At 40.7% G+C, this 19,808-nt stretch overlaps 1 protein-coding gene across 3 annotated transcripts in view; it reads left to right on the top strand.

Moving 5' to 3' along the window:
- scn1laa (sodium channel, voltage-gated, type I-like, alpha) overlaps positions 1–19,808 on the top strand; it is a 225,497-nt gene that overhangs the window by 106,330 nt on the left and 99,359 nt on the right. For all 3 annotated transcript variants that reach the window (XM_063052347.1, XM_063052348.1, XM_063052350.1), the window contains 4 exons: positions 56–294; positions 2,945–3,118; positions 3,834–4,190; positions 5,449–5,925. In XM_063052347.1, coding sequence (XP_062908417.1) covers positions 56–294; positions 2,945–3,118; positions 3,834–4,190; positions 5,449–5,925 — 1,247 coding nt within the window. The remainder of the gene's footprint in view (positions 1–55; positions 295–2,944; positions 3,119–3,833; positions 4,191–5,448; positions 5,926–19,808) is intronic.

Genomic DNA, 19,808 nt, shown 5'->3' on the forward strand with positions numbered 1-19,808 from the left:
ACTACCTCTTTGCTTGAATGGCATTTTATAACCTTACTTTGTCTGCATTTCGTAGAATTGGAAGAATCTCGACAGAAATGTCCGCCCTGCTGGAACAAATTTGCAAATACGTACTTGATCTGGGACTGCCATCCACATTGGCTAAAAGTAAAGAAAATTGTCCATTTAATTGTGATGGACCCCTTTGTGGATCTCGCCATCACTATTTGCATTGTGCTGAACACTCTTTTTATGGCTATGGAGCATTACCCCATGACAGAAAACTTTGAAAATGTACTCTCATATGGGAACTTGGTATGTATTCACCTGACCTGGCTGCCTTACAAGGTCAGATTGTTTTTTTAAGTTTTTGTTTGCTTTTTTTTGGTAGAAAGATAATAAGTTCTTTATCTGTTAGTGTTACAGTGTAATATTCTAAAAGTGTAGTCAATTTATATTGAAACATACAAAAATACAGTACTGCTGGATATCATCTTGATTTAATACTAAGAAGCTCTCAAGACCTTCTGAATAAACTTATTTGTCCTATTTTAGTACCAAAATACATTAAAGTAATGGGATTGATAATCTATCATCAGAACTTCTCCACAGATGCTCAGTATTTTCCCCTATTTTCTGCTTTTGTTTCAGATGTCCTGCATCTGCAGAATTTTACTTGTGCATTAATATAATTCAGCTCTATCCGAATATAATCAGTACATTATTGTATATAACATTGGACCATGTTGCATGCTACACAGTAGAATTTTGTTCCATGCGTAATTATGTCCTTGAATCAGAATCAGGTTTATTATCACCGGCATGTATTGTAAATTTGTTAACTTAGCAGCAGCAGTACAATGCAATACATGATAATATAGAAAGAGAAAAAAGTAAATCAATTTCAGTAAGTATATATATGTATATTAAATAGTTTTAAAATTGTGGAAAACAGTAATTACATACATATATTTTTTAAAGTGAGGTAGTATTCATGGGTTCAATGTCCATTTAGGAATCATATGGCGGAGGGGGAGAATCTGGTCCTGAATTGCTGAGTGTGTGCCTTCAGGCTTCTGTACCTCCTTCCTGATGGTAATAATGAGAAGAGGGCATGCCCTGGGTGATGGGGGTCCTTAGAACTAGATGCCGACTTTCTGAGGCACTGCTCCTTGAAGATGCCAACAAGAGAAAATCTGCAGATGCTGGAAATCTGAGCATCACACAGACAAAATGCTGGAGGAGCTCAGCACACCAAGCATCATCTATGAAAAAAGTACAGTCGACGTTTTGGGCCGAAACCTTTCAGCAGAACTGGAGAAAAAAAGCTGAAGAGTAATTTAAGAGATGGGGGAGGGGAGAAAGAACCACTAGGTGAAAGGTGAAACCTGGAGGGGAAGAGATGAAGTAAAGAGCTGAAGTGAGAGAGGGAAAAGGGAATGGGAAATGGAGAAGGAGGGGGAGGGATTGGGAGGGCATTACCAGAAGTTTGAGCAAGCGGAACAAGTGCTACAGCTCCTCCCTCACTACCATCCAGGACCCTAAACAGTCCTTCCCAGTGAGTCTGTTGGGGCCATTTACTGAGTTTGGTGCTCCCAGTGAAGCCTCCTGTATGTTGGTATGACCCTACGTAGATTGGGAGACCGCTTCACCGAGCATCTACGCTGTGTCCACCAAAACAAGTGGGATCTCCCGGTGGCCACCCATTTTAATTCCACTTCCCATTCCCATTCCGTTATGTCCATCCATGGCCTCCTCCACTGTTGTGATGAAGCCACACTTAGGTTGGAGGAACAATGCCTTATATTCTGTTTAGGTAGCCTCCAACCTGATGGCATGAACATTGATTTCTCAAACTTCTGTTAATGCCCCCCAATCCTCCCCCCGTTCTCCATTTCCCAACCCCTTTTCCCTCTCTCACCTCATCTCACCAATCAACTTCCCAGCTCTTTGCTTTATCCCTTCCCCCTCCAGGATTCACCTATCACCTGGTGGTTTTCTCTCTCCTCCCCCCTCCCCCACCTTTTAAACCTACTCCTCAGCTTTTTTGGGGGAGTTCGGCCTGAAACATTGACTGTACTTTTTTCCATAGATGCCTGGCCTGTTGAGTTACTGTAGCGTTTTGTGTGTGTTGCTCTTTGAAGATGTCTTGGATACTATGGAGGCTGGTACCCAAGATGGAGCTGACTAATTTTACAACTCTCTGCAGTTTCTTTCGGTCTTGAGCAGTATCCCCCCCCCCCCCCCATACCAGACAGTGATGCAGCCAGTCAGAATGCTCTCGGTGGTACATCTATAGAAATTTGCGAGTGTATTGGGTGCCAATCCAAATCCTAATGAAATAGAGCCACTGTCTTGCCTTCTTTATAGCTGTATCAATATGTTGGAGCCTGGTTGGATCCTCAGAGATCTTCATACCCTGGAACTTGAAATTGCTCACTCCCTCCACTTCTGATCCCTCTATGAGGATTGGTGTGTGTTCCCTCGTCTTACCCTTCCTGAAGTCCACAATCAGCTCTTTCGGCTTACTAACTTTGAGTGCAAGGTTATGGCTGTGATACCATTCAACTAGCTGGTTTACCCCATCCTGTACCCCTTCTCATCTCCATATGAGTTTCTACCATCAACGGTTGTATCATCAGCGAATTTATAGATGGTATTTGAGCTACACCTATATATGAAAGAGTATTTTTCTGTTGATCAGTGTCAAAGAAGCCAAATTAAATTCACTGTGATTTAATGTTGTAAAACAATAAAACATGAAAACTTCCAAGGGGGTTGAATACTTTTTATAGCCACTGTATATATACTTACTGTAATTCAGTTTTTAAAAATTATTATATATTGCATTGTACTGCTGCCGCAAAGTCAATAATTTTAATGACATATGCCGGTGATATTAAACCTGATTCTGATTCTAATTCAACACCCACTAATCTCTACTTCCTCCACCCATCTTCTCCAGGTATTTACCGGAATCTTCACTGGAGAAATGATTTTCAAAATCATTGCCTTGGATCCTTTTTATTACTTTCAAGAAGGGTGGAATATTTTTGACAGCATTATTGTAAGCCTTAGTCTAATGGAACTTGGTCTTGCTAATGTGGAAGGACTCTCTGTGCTACGATCATTCCGATTGGTAATTATGTATATTTTATGTCTCCCTGTTTCACATTATCAACATTATAATATACAGTACTATGCAAAAGTTTTAGCCGCATAGATCTATAGCTAGGGTGCATCAGACTTTTGCACAGTACTGTAGTGATTTTAAATTTTGCATGTATTTCTGCCACCAAAAAACCCACAAACTTCATGACATATGTAAGTGATGATAAACCTGATTCTGAATGGGTCTGTACTGTGGACTGAGAGTGGGAAGGGGGCAGGGAGAGGGGACGGATTAGGAAGCACCAGAGATATGTTCTGTAATGATCAATAAACCAATTGTTTGGAAACAAATGACTCTGCTTGGAATCTCAGGGCTGGGTGTGTCACCACCTCCCCAGCATTCCTTCTCTGTCACCTGTCTCGCTTCCCTACTGTGGCGCTCCACCCTTGCCATTCCCAACATCCTTTGCTCCCGCCAGATCTACAAACTTGCTCACTGCTCCACATTGAGAAATACAGTATTGTGCAAAAGATTAAGGCACCCTGGCTATATATATATAGATACAGTATGTGTCTAAGGTTTTTGCATAGTACTGTATCAATTACAGTTGATTAAAAGTGTATTGTTTTGCTTACGTGAGTTTTATTCAAAACAGATAGGAATGTAATAATAAAATATTAAACTATTGACACAAGTAATATAATGCTGGTTTTATTTTAATCAGAAACTATTGTCTTTTCAGCTCAGAGTGTTCAAATTGGCAAAGTCGTGGCCAACACTGAACATGCTAATTAAAATTATTGGCAACTCAGTAGGTGCTTTGGGAAACTTGACCTTGGTATTAGCCATTATTGTCTTCATCTTTGCTGTGGTTGGCATGCAACTCTTTGGTAAAAGCTACAAGGAGTGCGTCTGTAAAATTCAGGAAGAATGTAAATTACCTCGCTGGCACATGAACGACTTCTTCCATTCCTTTCTCATTGTGTTCCGAGTCTTGTGTGGAGAATGGATTGAGACGATGTGGGACTGCATGGAAGTAGCGAGTCAGTCGATGTGCCTCATCGTCTTTATGATGGTCATGGTAATAGGTAATCTTGTGGTACGTAGTAAATTATTTTTAAAACTACTCTTTTTGGTTATTGTCGTAAATGTCAAGTTAAAAGCACAAAAGACAGAAGAATTGATAGTGCGTTCCAAAAATAAGTTTTTAAATAATTATCAAGATTGCTCACTGTTGATGTATCTGCAAGTTATGGCTCATCATATTGCATGTTCATATAATCATCTTGGAAATAACAATGGAAGAAAATGTGTTGTCTATTGTTGGATCTTCAGTTATTTTCAATCGCTGGGTTCTTTTAGGAGTTCAGGAATGAATGAGAAATTTTGACTCATTAATTCTTCATGGTCATTTATTTTAATGTTTAAACAAAGATACAGAGCATTTGAATCTAAGTGAGGAGCTGAGGAAGAAAAGAAGAGATTCAATAATTTCAATATAAAGAAGATGGCACCTTTGAAAATCTATCACCTTTATACTCGAGGGAACAGAAATTCTTCAGATAAGAATAAACCAATCAATGGTTGCACAATTATAGCATATGGGTTATGTGCTAATACTCAGCCCATCACAAAATGAAAAGGAATATGTAACTGCTATAACGCCTCCTGCCAGTAAGTGGCAGTGGGGGGGAGTGAACCACCACATGTTGTGAAAAATACATAAGGTGAAAATGTTAATGAAAATGACGATTTTGGTCTTGCATCAATTCAACTAATAGCTCAAATGGTTCAATTTAATATCAGAGAATGTATACAGTATACAACCTGAGATTCTTACTCTTCACAGACATCCAGAAAACAGAAAAAAACCCAAAGAATGAATGACAGAAACATCGGAACCCCTAAACCACCCCTCCCGCCTCCCACGCACAAGCTGCAGCAGAAGCCTCGACCCTCCCCCCACCTGAACCAGCAAAAGCACCAACCCTGCCCCCCCCCACCATTCAAGCAATAGCAAAAGCCTCCAGAGAGATCTTGATATCGAGTCCGTCAAAAAATACTGTCCATCCTAGCACTTCAGTGTGTCAGACAGGCTCTCTCTCACCAGTGAGGGAGAGAGAGGTCGCTCCTGCAATGAGAGCAGGGGACCAGCAGCTCGCTTACGATGTTACAGACTTCTGTGTAACTTCTCTGAGTCCCCCCAATCGAGGACCAATTGGCTCTTATTCACCATCAAAAAGAGAGAGGGAGAGAGGAGATTGCTCAATTATCATATAAAAAAAGAACTGATTCCAATGCTATGCATGGATGATCAGTTATAAGATTAATTTACTTTTTCTTTCTTTGATCTTCAGGTACTGAACTTATTTTTGGCCTTGCTATTGAGCTCATTCAGTGCTGACAATCTAGCTGCTACAGATGACGACAGTGAAATGAACAACCTACAGATTGCTGTGGGGAGGATACAGAGAGGCATTGACTATGTCAAAAGAAATGTGCAAGAATTCTTTCAGAAAGCCTTCATCAGGACCAAAGTCACAGAAGATATCAAACCTCTTGATGAACTACACAGCAAGAAAGATATCTACATCTCAGATCACACAGGCGTTGAAATTAGCAAAGACTTGACCTACCAGAAGGATGAAAATTGCACCACCAGTGGGATTGGCAGTAGTTTGGTGAAATACAATATAGATGAGGGTGACTACATGTCCTTTATTCACAATCCAAGCCTGACTGTTACTGTGCCAATAGCTGTGGGGGAATCAGACTTCGAAAACCTAAACACAGAAGACTTCACCAGTGAATCAGACCTAGAAGGAAGCAAAGAGGTAAAGATATTTGCTATTTTTCTGTCACATTAAACAAATTGAGGTTCACGAATGTGATTCCAGGATTGAAAAGCTTGTCATATGAGGAGTGTTTGATAGCTCCGGGCCACTTCTCACTGGAATGCAGAAGAATCGGAGTGACTTCGTTGAAATCTAATGAATGTTGAAAGGGTAGAGTAGATGTGGAGAGGATGTTTCCTATGGTTGGGCGGGGGGGGGGGGTCTAAAACCAGAAAACACAACCTTGGAATAGACAGGTGTCCTTTTAGCATGGAGATAAGGAAGAATTTCTTTAGCCAGAAAGTGGTGAATGTGGAATTTGTTGCCATAGTTAGCTGTGGAGGCCAAGTCATTGGGTATATTTAAGGCAGAGGTTGATAGCTTCTTGATTAGTCAGAGCATGAGGGGATACGGGGATAAGGCAGGAGATCGAGGCTGAGAGGGAAAATGAATCAGCCATGATGAAATGGCGGAGCAGACGCAATCGGCTAAATGGTCTATTTCTGCTCCTATAACTTATGTTCTTCTTGATCTATGGAATTACTGTTCTAATGCCATTATCTTTCATATAAAGGTAAGACTTCTATAGACAAATTTTTCCAGTATTTATGAAGAACATTTTAGATCACACCACTGAAAACTGTTTAAACTATGATATCTGATTGAAATACAATAAAATCATAGCTGGGATATTAAACATACAGTTTTATTTTAAATAAGAAATTTGACTGCAATTATAGAATGAGAATATTTGTCTTCAGTTTTATTATTTTCTCATAAGATGTGGTGGCATGGTAGCGTAGTGGTTAACACAACATTTTACAGCACGGGCTGCGTGGGTTTACAACTGTAAGGAGTTTGTACGTTCTCCCCATGATCGCGTGGGTTTACAACTGTAAGGAGTTTGAACCTTCTCCCTGTGACCGTGTGGGTTTACAACTGCAAGGAGTTTGTACGTTCTCCCCGTGACTGAGCGGGTTTCCACCCACAGTCCAAGGACAGGTTAGCTGGTCATTGTAAATTGTCCTGTGATTAGGCTCGGGTTAAATCACGGGATTGCTGGGCGGCGCCGCTTGAAGGGCCTGAAGGGCCAGAAGGGCCAACAGAGACGAATCAACGTACAGAACGGAGGTACAGAACTTAGTGAGCTGGTGCTCAGAGAACAACCTGTCTCTTAATACAGCCAAGACTAAGGAACTAATTATCAACTTTGGAAAGTCATGGGATGACGAGTACGCTCAGTCTACATTAATGGAGACATAGTGGAGAGAATGTCCAGTTTCAGGTTTCTGGGAATACCTATCTCAGAAGACCTTACATGGTCCACTAACACCACAACAATAGTTAAGAAAGCACAGCAATGCTTGTTTTTCCTCAGGATGCTGAAGAAAGCTGGTCTACCTGAACAGATGCTGGAGACCTTTTACCGCTGCACCATAGAGAGCATCTTAACATACTGCATCTCTGTGTGGTATCTCAGTTGTACAGCAGCTGGTAGGAAAGCACTTCAGCGGGTCATCTCTAGCGCACAGAAGATCATTAGGACACAGCTCCCATCCCTGGTGGATGCCTACAGCTCTCGCTGCCTAAGGAAAGCTACAAGCATCTGTAAGGACAATACACACCCATGCAATCATCTGCTTGAACTTCTTCCATCTGGCAGACGTTATAAGATCTTCTATGCTCGCACTTCCAGACTGAAAAATAGCTTTTTCCCCAGAACTGTAATTACTCTGAACCAATTGATCAAGTATCATTCATAAATTTGTTATATTGCTACTTTTAATACTGGTTTTATGGCTGTCATGCACCTGAATCGTGCTTTTGTACTGCTGGATGTTGCTTGTACTGGCTGGTTACTTGATTTTATTTTATTTGTTGTTTCATAGCATTAAGTACAAGAGTTGCAAACTCATTTTTGGTGTATTGGTGCATGACAAATTGTACTATGCAATGACAATAAAGATATTTCATTCATTCATTCATTCCGTGCTGTATCTCAATAAGTAAATAAGTAAATAAGTAAATAAATAAATAAAGATATATGCAAATACACTGTTACAAGTAACATGAGCTTTCATGCAATAATGTATTTCTTTTTTAATCTTTCCAATAATGCTTTTTAGAAAGGTGATAAGATATAGGATTAGTGGGTGAGTGAATAGTTAATCCGAGTAAGTGATGCAATAATGTGTCGGTTCCAGTTCTTTGTCTCAGCCATGGTAGAAAAAAATGAAAGATGTTCTTGAGGTAGACTAATGACTAACTTATAAAGCAACTTGTGGAACAGGGTTTTCGTGGCATAGACCCCAACTATTAACTGTTGGAAACCCTGTTGTAGATGTGGCCCTTGTCCCTGAGGTCATGGGTTTGGGAAGCATTGTCAAATACACATGGCCTGTTGATGTTCAATGCCCTGTACTGATGATTGGTCAAGTTTTAAAAGTTTTTGATGAATGAGCTGCGTAACTGAGTGTTCAGGAAACCAAAGCACATGGGATTGAAGGAATGGTATAACATGGACAATAACTTGAGGATCTGTGGCAAAATCCTTCGTACTGTAGTGCCTACTTACTTACTGCTCTGAGTAGAACTAGGTTCACTCAGGGCAGTAAGTGGGCACAAGAATAATAAGTGAGAGCACAAGTCAGCATTTGAACCCACTAGTGTGCTCCCATTTAATATGGTCATGGCCAATCAGTTCCAGGTCTCTTCTTTCTGTGCCTGTTCTCCAGAGATTTCAATTCCCTTATCTTTCCAAAGAATTGTGTACTTCCATTTCAAATTCAAGTTCAAGTTTGTTTATTGCCTTCTAACTGTACATATACAGCCAAACAAAACAACATTCCTCCAGACCATGGTGCACCCACAAAACATGTAACTCACAGAGCATATAACCCAAAATATGATACTATAAATAAGTTAATAAAATATAATTCAGAATGCATGCAGCACAGGCAAACAATAAATAGTACAGTAAACAGTAAGCAGCACACTGACCTAGTGACAAGACCTCGGTGGTGCCAGGGTATTCATTAGTCTCAAAGCCTGAGGAAAGAAGCTGTTACCTAGTCTGGCAGTCCTAGCCCTGATTCTTTTGTACCTCCTTCCTGATGGTAGTGGGTCAAAGAGATTGTGGGATGTGTGATGGAGATCCTCAACCCAGAAATCTAGTCTCCAGAAACCTCTATGAGAAGGTTTTAAATTAAAGTCCCCAAATATTGTAGTTTGTTTTTTTTTGAGATTCTTCCACTAGTGAAATCATCTGTATATCTACCCTGTCATGTCCACAGTGATCTTACATGTTTCATTAAGACCACCTCACTGACCTCCAGAGAATACAGATCTAATTTCTTTAGCACTGGGGATAGAACAATCCTTCATCCCTGTGATTATACTAATGAATTTTCTTGGACTGCCTTCAATGCTGGTACATCTTAACAAATTGATCAAAACTGTGCCCAGTGCTCCAAGTGTGGCCTCACTGGTAACCGGAATTGCTGTGACTACCATTATAAATTAATAGTCCAAACATGCATCTTTGGTTGCAAATTTGAGGTTGGTGGCAACATTAAACTTGACAGCAGTGGAAGTGAACAAGAAAAGAGCGGATTTCTGGACGATATAAAAAGGTAGTATAGCCACGAGTTTATGATGGATTTGTTTGTACTATTAGATTTAATCTGGATTTATCAAATTTGTCATGGTGATAAGACCAGAAGATTTCAGTGTCTCCTGTCTGATTTGACACTGTGGACTTGGTAATTGGGCTGCACTTGAGCTGAATTATGACCATGATTGACTCCTTATAAAATGATCACAAGGTTTTCCACTGAAACAAATTCGCAATCCTTAGAGAAGAATGGAAAGAGATCCCTGTTACATGCTAGTCAAGGAAAAAGACATGCCCACAGCTCAGACAAAAGTTTTAAAGGTAAACCTGAGACATTAGAAAGAGATGGAGTTGAGACTAGCTCAAGGAGACCAAGATCTTTATTAGGATTGGTATTTAGACCTTTTGTTTTTTTTAAAGTAATTATGATCTCTTGTCTAATCCCACTTGGCATCAATCTCATAACAGCTCAATCTCACAACCACTAAAGGGGAATTAAACTTTTTGACAATAGATGGAAAGAATAACTTGAGTTCAAATCAGGTTCCAGACATTACTGATCTAACTTCATGCCAAACCTGCAATATCAAAGTAGGACTGCATGGCATCCTGCCTGAAACCTTTAGTTATCAGTGAGGAATTGCACTGTGGCCTCATGAATTCTTTCCTTAAATATGGAATAATGAAGAGATTGCTTTAGAATTGAGGAATTCCAACCTGAAAAGTCTTTTTAAGAAGGACAGTACACCAGTTATTGCAACCTATTACTCTGATGGCCATCCAGGGGAAAAATATTGCCTGTATGTTTCTGAACCACCTCCGGGTTGTTAAAGTCTTGCCAGAAACTTTTAAAACAAATTTTCTAACAAAATTATGTCACCCTCATTATCCAGGAGATAGTTACAGAAACAACACCAAAACCTTGGTAAACTTTTTGATCAATTTGACGCACTTTCTTCTTGTAGGCTTCATGATTTATGTAATTGCTGGCTAGATTTAGCGGACCTTCAAAATTTGTTCAGTTTTGAAGCTCTTGCATGACCAAGTGATTTCCAATATACACAGACAGAGCATTCATTCTGCAAAATGGAGTCGAGGAAGAGCGTACAATTATGCAAATCTTAAGGAGGGTATAGATGGACACATCGGAAAGGGAATGGGAATGGGAATTGAAGTGTTTGGCCTCCAGCAAGTTCTGGACACAATAGACAATCCCAGCAGATTCATAGGTGAGGTGTTGCCTCACCTGCAGGACTGTCTGGAGCCTTTTGCGGAGGTGAGGGAGGAGGTGTATGGGCAGGATAGCAATTTAACTGCTTGCAGGGATAAGTGTCAGGAGGGAGATTATTGGGGAAAGGTGAATGGACAAGGGAATCACGAAGGGAGCAGTCCCCATCGAAAGTGGCAGGGCGGTGGGGGGGGGTAGTAAAGATATGTTTAGTGGTAGGATCTCTTTGGAGATGGTGAAAGTTGCAGAGGAAAATGTGTTGGATGTGGACGCTGATGATGGGTTGGTAGGCAAGGACAGTGTTTATTTCAGGGACACAGACATGGACAATACATGGTGGGTATCAACTGACATCAATAACCCTCTTGAATCAGTGAACCATAACAGATAGTGAGGTTTTTTTTTGATAGGAGAGTCATGCAATCTGATGCAGAGTCCCTAATGGGACCACATTGTCCCATTGAACAATACTGCACTGAGGATGGTCTTTTAGATTTTAACACAAGATACTGCAGATGCTGGAATCTGGAACAGCAATCAATCTGCTGGAGGAACTCAGTGGAAAAAACTTGTATTTTGTCCAGAAATCTCCTCTCCTCCCAAAGAGGCTGCTCAACCGGCTGGGAAAATGGGCTGATAAATGGCGGATGGAATTTAATGCAGACAAGTGTGAAGTGTTGCACTTTGGGAGGACAAACCATGTTTAAGCTTACACAGTGAATGGTAGGGTTCAGAGTTGTGCCGTAGACAAAGGACCTGGAAATACAGATCCATAATTCTTTGAAAGTGGCAGCACAGGTAGATGGAGCTGTAAAGAGAACTTTTAGCACGTTAACCTTCATAAGTCATTGAGTACACGAGTTAGGATATTATGTTGAAGCTGTACAAGATGTTGTTGAGGTTGAATTTAGAGTATTGTGTACAGTTCTGGTCATCTACCCACAGGAAAGATATTAGTAGATTTGTAGGAGTACAGGGAAAATTTACAAGGATATTTCTGAGATTTGAGGACCTGAAATATCAGGAAAAGTTAAATAGGTTCGAACTTTATTCCCTGAAGCACAGGACAATGAGGGGAGATCTTTAGAGGTATGCTAAATTATGATGGGTATAAACAGGGTGAATGCATACACGTTTTCTCTCCTCAGGTTGGATGAGACTAGAATTAGAGGTCATAGATTTCAGATGAAAGGTGAAATATTTAGGGGCAATCTAAGGCGAAATTCACTCAGATGTGCTACCAATAGAATTAATAGATGAGGATTCAATTGTAACATTTAAAAGTTTGGAAAAAATGCATGGATTGGAGGGGTTTATGGGGAAAAAGTCTAGGCACAGCTACATGAGACTAGATAGAAGATCAGGTTGGCATGCATTAGATGGGCCACAGAATGTATTCTTGTGCCAGACTGCTCTGTGACTCTGTGAACCAAATATATGCGGCAAATATTATTCAGCCGAACCAGAAGAAAACTATCCACAAGGATCCATGAACATCAACTGCCTGTAAAGCACACGACCAACTCTCCCTAGTCTCCTCCCATGATGATCGAGAGGGGCACAAATTCGACTGGGCATCAGTGAAAGTCATGGCACAAGCAAAGACACGGCTTGCAAGAGAATTCCTAGAAGCTTGGTTTTCCGTAAACAATTCTGTAAACAAACATGTAGACCTCAAACCTATTTATGAGCCGATGTAGGCAAAATTCCAGACTGCAACACATGGAAGTTCACTACACAACCAGTCAGCAGTGGGATTTCTTCCCCACATCACAACTGAGTTTCTGAAATGATTCCCAATCTGCTGATTGAAAAATATCTGAAGGCCAAGCTTTCAGAAAACACACCACAATCAACAGTGCATTGATGATGTCTCTTCACATGGTGATGAAACATTCGCAAGTAAATTGCCAAAATTGGAGAGCAACTCAACCCAAGTCTATGAACCATTGAGTTCCTCCAGGAGATTTTCCATCTTTTACATCACCAGGTCTCTGCCAACTCTGTAGAACAACTTTACAACTAAACTTAGTGAATGTTTTCCCAAGTATTTATCTAGCCCTATTTCCGAAGGTTAGTCTTGAACCAACAACTATTCATGTTATCTGCCAGATAACAATAACTTGCTGTATAACATCATCTGCCTCACTTCACCAAAGGTTCTTTTGCTAATTACCTTAGATCCATGTGACCCATCTTTTATGGGATACATTTTTTCCCTAATTTAGCCAATCAGTATCCTCTCAGGTATAGCACAATTTTTTTCATTGCTTTTGTGATGAACATCCCAAGTGTATCAGGTCTGCCCATATATCAGAAGCTACCATTCTGGTAAATTCTCCTCTTGACTCCTTGACATATTTTCTGAACTATGACTCCAATACCACAGATTGATGTCCGATTGATGAATATTGATCATGAGAGCATTAATCAGATTGAGGAATATTTAAACTTGTTTCTTTGCTTTTGCATCCAGTGCCCAATGACACATCGTGTGGAGTTGTTTAACATGCTCTCTCTCCAGGGATTTGTCTCATTTGGCCTTTCTTCAATCTTCTGCAGTAAACTTAATGTAACACCACATTGACTGGCCAGTGGTGTAGTGGCATCAGCACCAGACTTTGAGGAGAGTGGTCCCGAGTTCGAATCCAGCCAGCTCCTTGCACACTTTCCGTCCGTGCTGGGTTGAGCATCGATCAGGCATAGAAACATAGAAAACCTACAGCACAATACAGGCCCTTCAGCCTACAAAGTGTGTCCTTACCTTAGAAATTACCTAGGATTACTCATAGCCCTCTATTTTTCTTAGCTCCATGTACCTATCCAGGTGTCTCTTAAAAGACCTTATCGTGTCCGCTTGGCCTTGTAAAAAACAGACAAATGCTAAAGAAACGGGAAGGTTGTGGCCCAATACGCCACAAGACGTGGAAAGGACCAACAACAAAAGCACCATATTAAGAGTCTGCTGCCAAATAACAATTTCACTCTGTCAGAGAAGGCTACAGTAATTTTCCTCAATATTTATGTGAATTATTTTGATGTTTCTAAAATATTGAAAAGAGCTACAATAGTTAAACCATCAATCTGATTAATGCCCAGCGGTAGTGGCTAGTTCAACCACTACTACATGTTCTCTGCTTGTTGCAAAATCCACTTATTCTTTTATTCTGTCCTTCCAATGAATTACATACACTTAGCATTTTGTCAAAATGGCTTTTATTTTGCTAATGTCCCTTAATGGTTATCCTATCAAACATCTTTGAAATGATGAGGCCACACTCAGGATGGAGGAGCACCACCTTATATTCTGTCTGGGTAGCCTCCAACCTGATGGCAAGAACATTGATTTCTCAAACTTCTGGTGATTAAACTAACAACCCTCCCCCGCTCCTTCCCCATTCCCCATTCTTGTTTCCCTCTCACATCTTCTCTTCTTACCTGCCTATCACCTCCCTGTGCTGTTCCTTCTCCTTTCCCTTAATTCATGGTCTTCTGTCCTCTCCTATCAGACTCCCCCTTCTCCGGCTCTTTATCTCTTCCACCAATTAACTTGCCAGCTTTTTACTTCACCCCTCCCCCTTTCCCAATTTCACCGATCACCTGCCACCTTGTACTTCTCCCTTCCCTCCCCTCCTACTTATTCTGTTTTCTCCTCCCTTCCCTTCCAGTCCTGATAAGGGTCTCAGCCTGAAATTTTGACTGTTTACTCCCATCCACAGAAACTGCCTCACCATTGGAGCTCCACCAGCACATTCTGTGTAAATATCTTTGGAAAGTTCATATACATGGAAATTATGTTATTTTCATCACTTTTCTTTGTTGCTTCTTTAAAAATACATTAAAATTTGTTAATCATAATTTACTTTTCATATTTGTGCACTGGATTTTAAATCTGTTTTCAAATGTTTTGTAGGCATAATGACAAGTTAATATCTAAATTAAGTAACAAGTCTTTCAACTGAAGGCTGGATGGGACTTCAACTGGATGTCATGGGTTAAAGGTGAAGCGAAAAGTTTAAGGGAGCTGTTATGTTTTGTAACTTCCAAAACATTAGACTAATTCAAAGAAAACACAGAGTCTGGGAATATAGGCTTAGATCGTTCTTTACATATATCCCGTGGTAGTATGATGACTAATTTTAACATACAACCCGTAATTAATTATTTAAAGGAATAACGATGCATAATCAAACTCTATATATATTGTGTGTGTGTGTGTGTGTATATGTACAAACGTGTTTGTATATAATACAATGTTACTCAAATATTATTGAAATATTAAATACACAAGAGGAACAAGAGGGGAACCTTCGTCGCTCAGGGAGAGTGTGGAACGGGTTGCCTGCACAAGTGGTACGTGTGAGCTCGATTTCACTGTTTAAGGGAAGTTTGGATGGGTATATGGATGGTAGGGTTATGGAGGGCTATGATCCATTTGCAGGTTGATGGGACTAGGTAGTTTAAATGGTTTTGCACAGACTAGAAGGGCCGAAGGCCTGCTTCTGTGCTGTACCTTCCTATGACATTTTTTTTCATCAGCAAAGAACTGGTGGGTATTTGATTTCCCATGTGAACGTACAAAAACAATATTCAGTAATGAAACACCCCATTGCTTATGTCAGATGGCGTCAGTGATGTTCTTCACTTGACTTCATCACTCATCAGATAGACTCATGCAGGAGGATGTAGACCATGTGCAGGCAAATGGGATTAGTTAGATTGGCAGCATGGTCGGCACAGACATGAGATGAAGGGCTTGTTTCTGTCTGGTTTTATATTCTATGAAATTAGTTACGAGAAACCTTTTAAAACAAAAACATCTTGGAACTTTGATAGCTAATTTGCAGATTTTATTGGTTATTGAATGAAATACAATTAATATTCATATGGATTTTAATTCACTGATGTAATATATTTTCTAGTGAACCAAGTGAATTAAATCAGGGGTTTCCAACCTATTTTATGCCATTGAACCCTACCCTTAACTGAGGGGTCTGTGGACCCCAAGTTGGGAACCCCTGGTTTCAATAGTGAGCTGGAATGGTGCCCCTATGAGTTTAAAGGGAGCACAAGGCACTTGGCCCAGGTGAGCCAGATGCTGAACCACCAGGACTGTTGAACAATTTGATACAGGACTATCGGCGTATTGTACTATCAGTCAACATACTAGCTTGCTGACAACAGGGGATAAATTTAAAGGAATAAATAGAGGCAGTGAAGTTTATGCATTGCAGAGGTTAAGACCTTTGATAGCTTGGATGCTAATCAGAATCAGGTTTATTATCACCGACATGTGTCATGAAATTTGTCAACTTAGCAGCAGCAGTTCAATGCAATACATAATATAGAAGATAAATAAATAAATTAATTAAAGTATATGTATATTGAATAGATTTAAAACCGTGCAAAAACAGAAATACTGTATATGGTAACAGTGAGAAAAGGGCATGCCCTGGGTGCTGGGGTCCTTATTAATGGACACTGCCTTTCTGAGACACTCTCCTTGAAGGTGTCCTGGGTACTTTCTAGGCTAGTAACCAAGATGGAGCCAACTAAATTTACAACCCTCTGCAGTTTTTTTTCGGACCTGTGCAGTAGCCCCTCCATACCAGACAGTGATGCAGCCTGTCAGAATGCTCTCCACGGAACATCTATAGATGTTATTGAGTGTTTTTGTTGATGTGCCAAATCTCTTCAAACTCCTAACGAAGTATAGTCACTGTCTTGCCTTCTTTATAACTGCATCGATATGTTGGGACCAGGTTAGGTCCTCAGAGATCTTGACACCCAGGAACATGAAACTGCTCACTCTCTCCACTTCTGATCCCTCAATGAGGATTGTTACGTGTTCCTTCGTCTTACCCTTCCTGAAGTCCACAATCAGCTTTTTTGTCTTACTGACATTGAGTGCTGTTACAATGGGGCGTTGGGGCGGTGGAAGCGGACCCAAGAGCAGGACACAGACACGGAAGTAACATTAACAGAAGTGTATTTTATTAGTAGTTGCCATGAAGGCTGGAGAGCAAGGATTAGATGCTTACATGGACGTAAACATTGGACAACAAACCGGAGGAGCCTGGACTCAGACACGGAACCTGGACTTGGACTCAGACGCAGAACCTGGACTTGGAGTCGTTCGCGGATGCGGAGCTTGGACTTGGACGGACTTGGACACTGAGCCTGGACTTGGACTTGGACTCGGACACGGAGCCTGGACTTGGACTTGGACTCAGATTTGGACACAGAATCTGGACTTGGACTCGGACTTGGACCTGGAGCCTGGACTTGGGCATGGACACGGAGAGACAGAATACCCAAAATCGGAGTAGCGGCAAACAGCCGGACCTACTCAGCGGGAAATGAGGTGACCAAACCAAACAACAACAGACAATCCATATCTTGACATGGAGTGGCTCATGAAGCGGCAAACAGCCGGCAATCACTCAGCTGGACACGAAGAGACAGAATTCCCAACTCGCAGTAGCGGCAAACGGCCGGACCTACTCAGCTGGAAACGAGATGACTAAACCAACCAACGACAGACAATATGGATCTTGACACGGAGTAACTCATCAAGAGGCTAACAGCCGGCAATCACTCAGCTGGACACGAAGAGACAGAATTCCCAACTCGGAGTGGTGGCAAATGGCCCAACCTACTCAGCTGGAAACGAGATGACAAAAGCCAAACAATGACAGTCCATTTGTATCTTGGCTCAGAGTGGCAGCAGTCGGCCCCCAAATCTCAGCCAGACATGAAAACGACAAAATTCGCATCTTGACTCGGAGTAGCAGCAAAACGGCCAGCAACTCAGCTGGACACGAAAACGACTGAATTCACTAAGCAACCACGGGCACTGAAGCAACTTAGAGTTCACCATTCTCAGCGGCTCTGGGACGAGCATAGCCACACTGGCTACGGTAATGAACCAGCAGCAAGTAGATGTAAGCCGGAGTGTTTATGCTGCCAGTTCGGCTGAGGATCAGGTTCCCTAATCAAGGAGCCCAGTGGAACACGAGGAGAAGGAAATTAACTGAAATGAAGAGTCAACGGACCAGACCGTGACAAGTGCAAGGTCATTGCTGCAACACCACTCCATTAGTTGGTATACCTCGCTCCTGTACACCCTCTCATCTCCATCTGAGATTCCTCAGTTGTCTTGTGTGTTGTGTTATGGAAACTAAAAAGCTATATGATCTCACATAAACAGAAGATGGTTGGTATTATGTTTTGTAACTTCATAGCTTTAAACTAATTCAAAGAAGACACGGGAGTCCAAAATGCAGGTCTAGGTTTGCGTTTCCTTAAAGTGAGGTGCAGATGTATTATGTGGTGGTGTGATGATGTATGCAATTAAAATATTTTTATATATTACTCGTAATTAGTTATTTAAACAAAAGAATTTCAAACATAACTGAAATATTAAATATATAACAGTTGGATGCTCAGCAGGCCAGGCAGTATCCATGAAGAGGGAAACAGTTTTGGTGGAATAAAAGTGTGCTGAGCTTCAGAACTGGATTGGCTGGTGATCTGAAATTATTTAATTTGATGAAAATTGTTGCCTGCCACTTTAGATTTCCATTCTACTCTGAATGCACACTCTTTGGCCATCTGCACTATTTCAATGAAGCTTAATGCAGACAGGTTAATATGGAAACACAGCCACTGGTTAGTATGGTTCGTGGCCCGTTTCTTTGCTGTATGATTGTATGATTCTATGTCAACATAGAAGTAGGCCCTTCCACCCATCTGTACCTATTCCATTTACCAAACTTGGTCTGTAACCTTCCATGTTTGGCAAGTCAAGTGCTTGTCCAAATACTTCAGTGCCTCTGTGATTCAATTGCTCTTCTTAATAAGTTGACTCCAATAACAGTTCGCAAATGTTTGTAACGTAGGTCATCGATGAAATGTTTGGTTGTTCACGAAACCGTTGATTGAGTCTCAGTGTTGAAAGTTGATATTGAAGCCAACTGGTTCCAATTAAGGCTACATTTCTGCCACCTACTTTGTGGTGTTAGTTTGTGCTGCTATTTTTATTTTCAGAATCAGAATCACTTTATTGCCAATATGTGAAACATACCAGAATTGATTGTGGTTCAGTGCCAAGCATAAAACATTGGACAATACCATAACGGATAATACAATAGCAACCAACAACTTACAACAACCAGGAACAATCAACAATTAGCAGAATGGTCACAGGCACAAATTCAGGGATTCAAAGTGCATTTTCTATCAGAGGATATATAAATTACACAGCCTTGAGATTTGTCTACTTACAAGCACCTACAAAGCAAGAAACCTGACAGAACCCAATTTAAAAAATAAAGAACGACACCCAATACACAGAGATAAAGAAAACACAATAGAAGCGAGCAGATGGCAATAATCAAACTCAAATACATGTTAGATAACTAAAATCAACTTCACTGGCTCCCACAACCAGTAATCTCATTTTCAAGAACTCTTATCTCGTTCTCATTCTTTATTGCTATTTATTTATATTTGCATTTGCACAGTTTGTTGTCTTCACTCTGGTTGATCTTTCATTAATCCTGTTATAGTTACTATTCTATGATTTGCTGAGCATGTCCACTGTATAAGCAACACGCTATCCACCCCATCCCATCCCACCTCAAAATCAGAATCACTTTATTGCCAGTCTGGGAAACATACCAGAATTAATTATGGTTTGTTGCCAAGCATAAAACACAGGACAATACCATAAAAGACAACACAATAGCAACCACCAATTTACAGACAATAGTACAAACAGCCATGAGCAATCAACAATTAGCAGAACGGTCACATGCACAAATGTCAATAATCAATCTTAACTAAATGTGAGCATATGAACAGACTCAATAATTATCGACAGAACAAGGAGAGCAGGAAAGACCAGTAAAGGATGTTGTGCAGGGACAGTTAGAGTATTACACCTGAGTGCAGTGCAGGCTTGTCCAATCACTATCTCTTTGTTCCAATTTCAGAACACGAGAATTCTCTTTCCCAAATCATTTGCATTTTCCCTAATTT

The sequence above is a fragment of the Mobula hypostoma genome, chromosome 6 (genome assembly GCF_963921235.1).
Source record: "Mobula hypostoma chromosome 6, sMobHyp1.1, whole genome shotgun sequence".
NCBI classification, from domain to species: Eukaryota; Metazoa; Chordata; class Chondrichthyes; order Myliobatiformes; family Myliobatidae; genus Mobula; species Mobula hypostoma.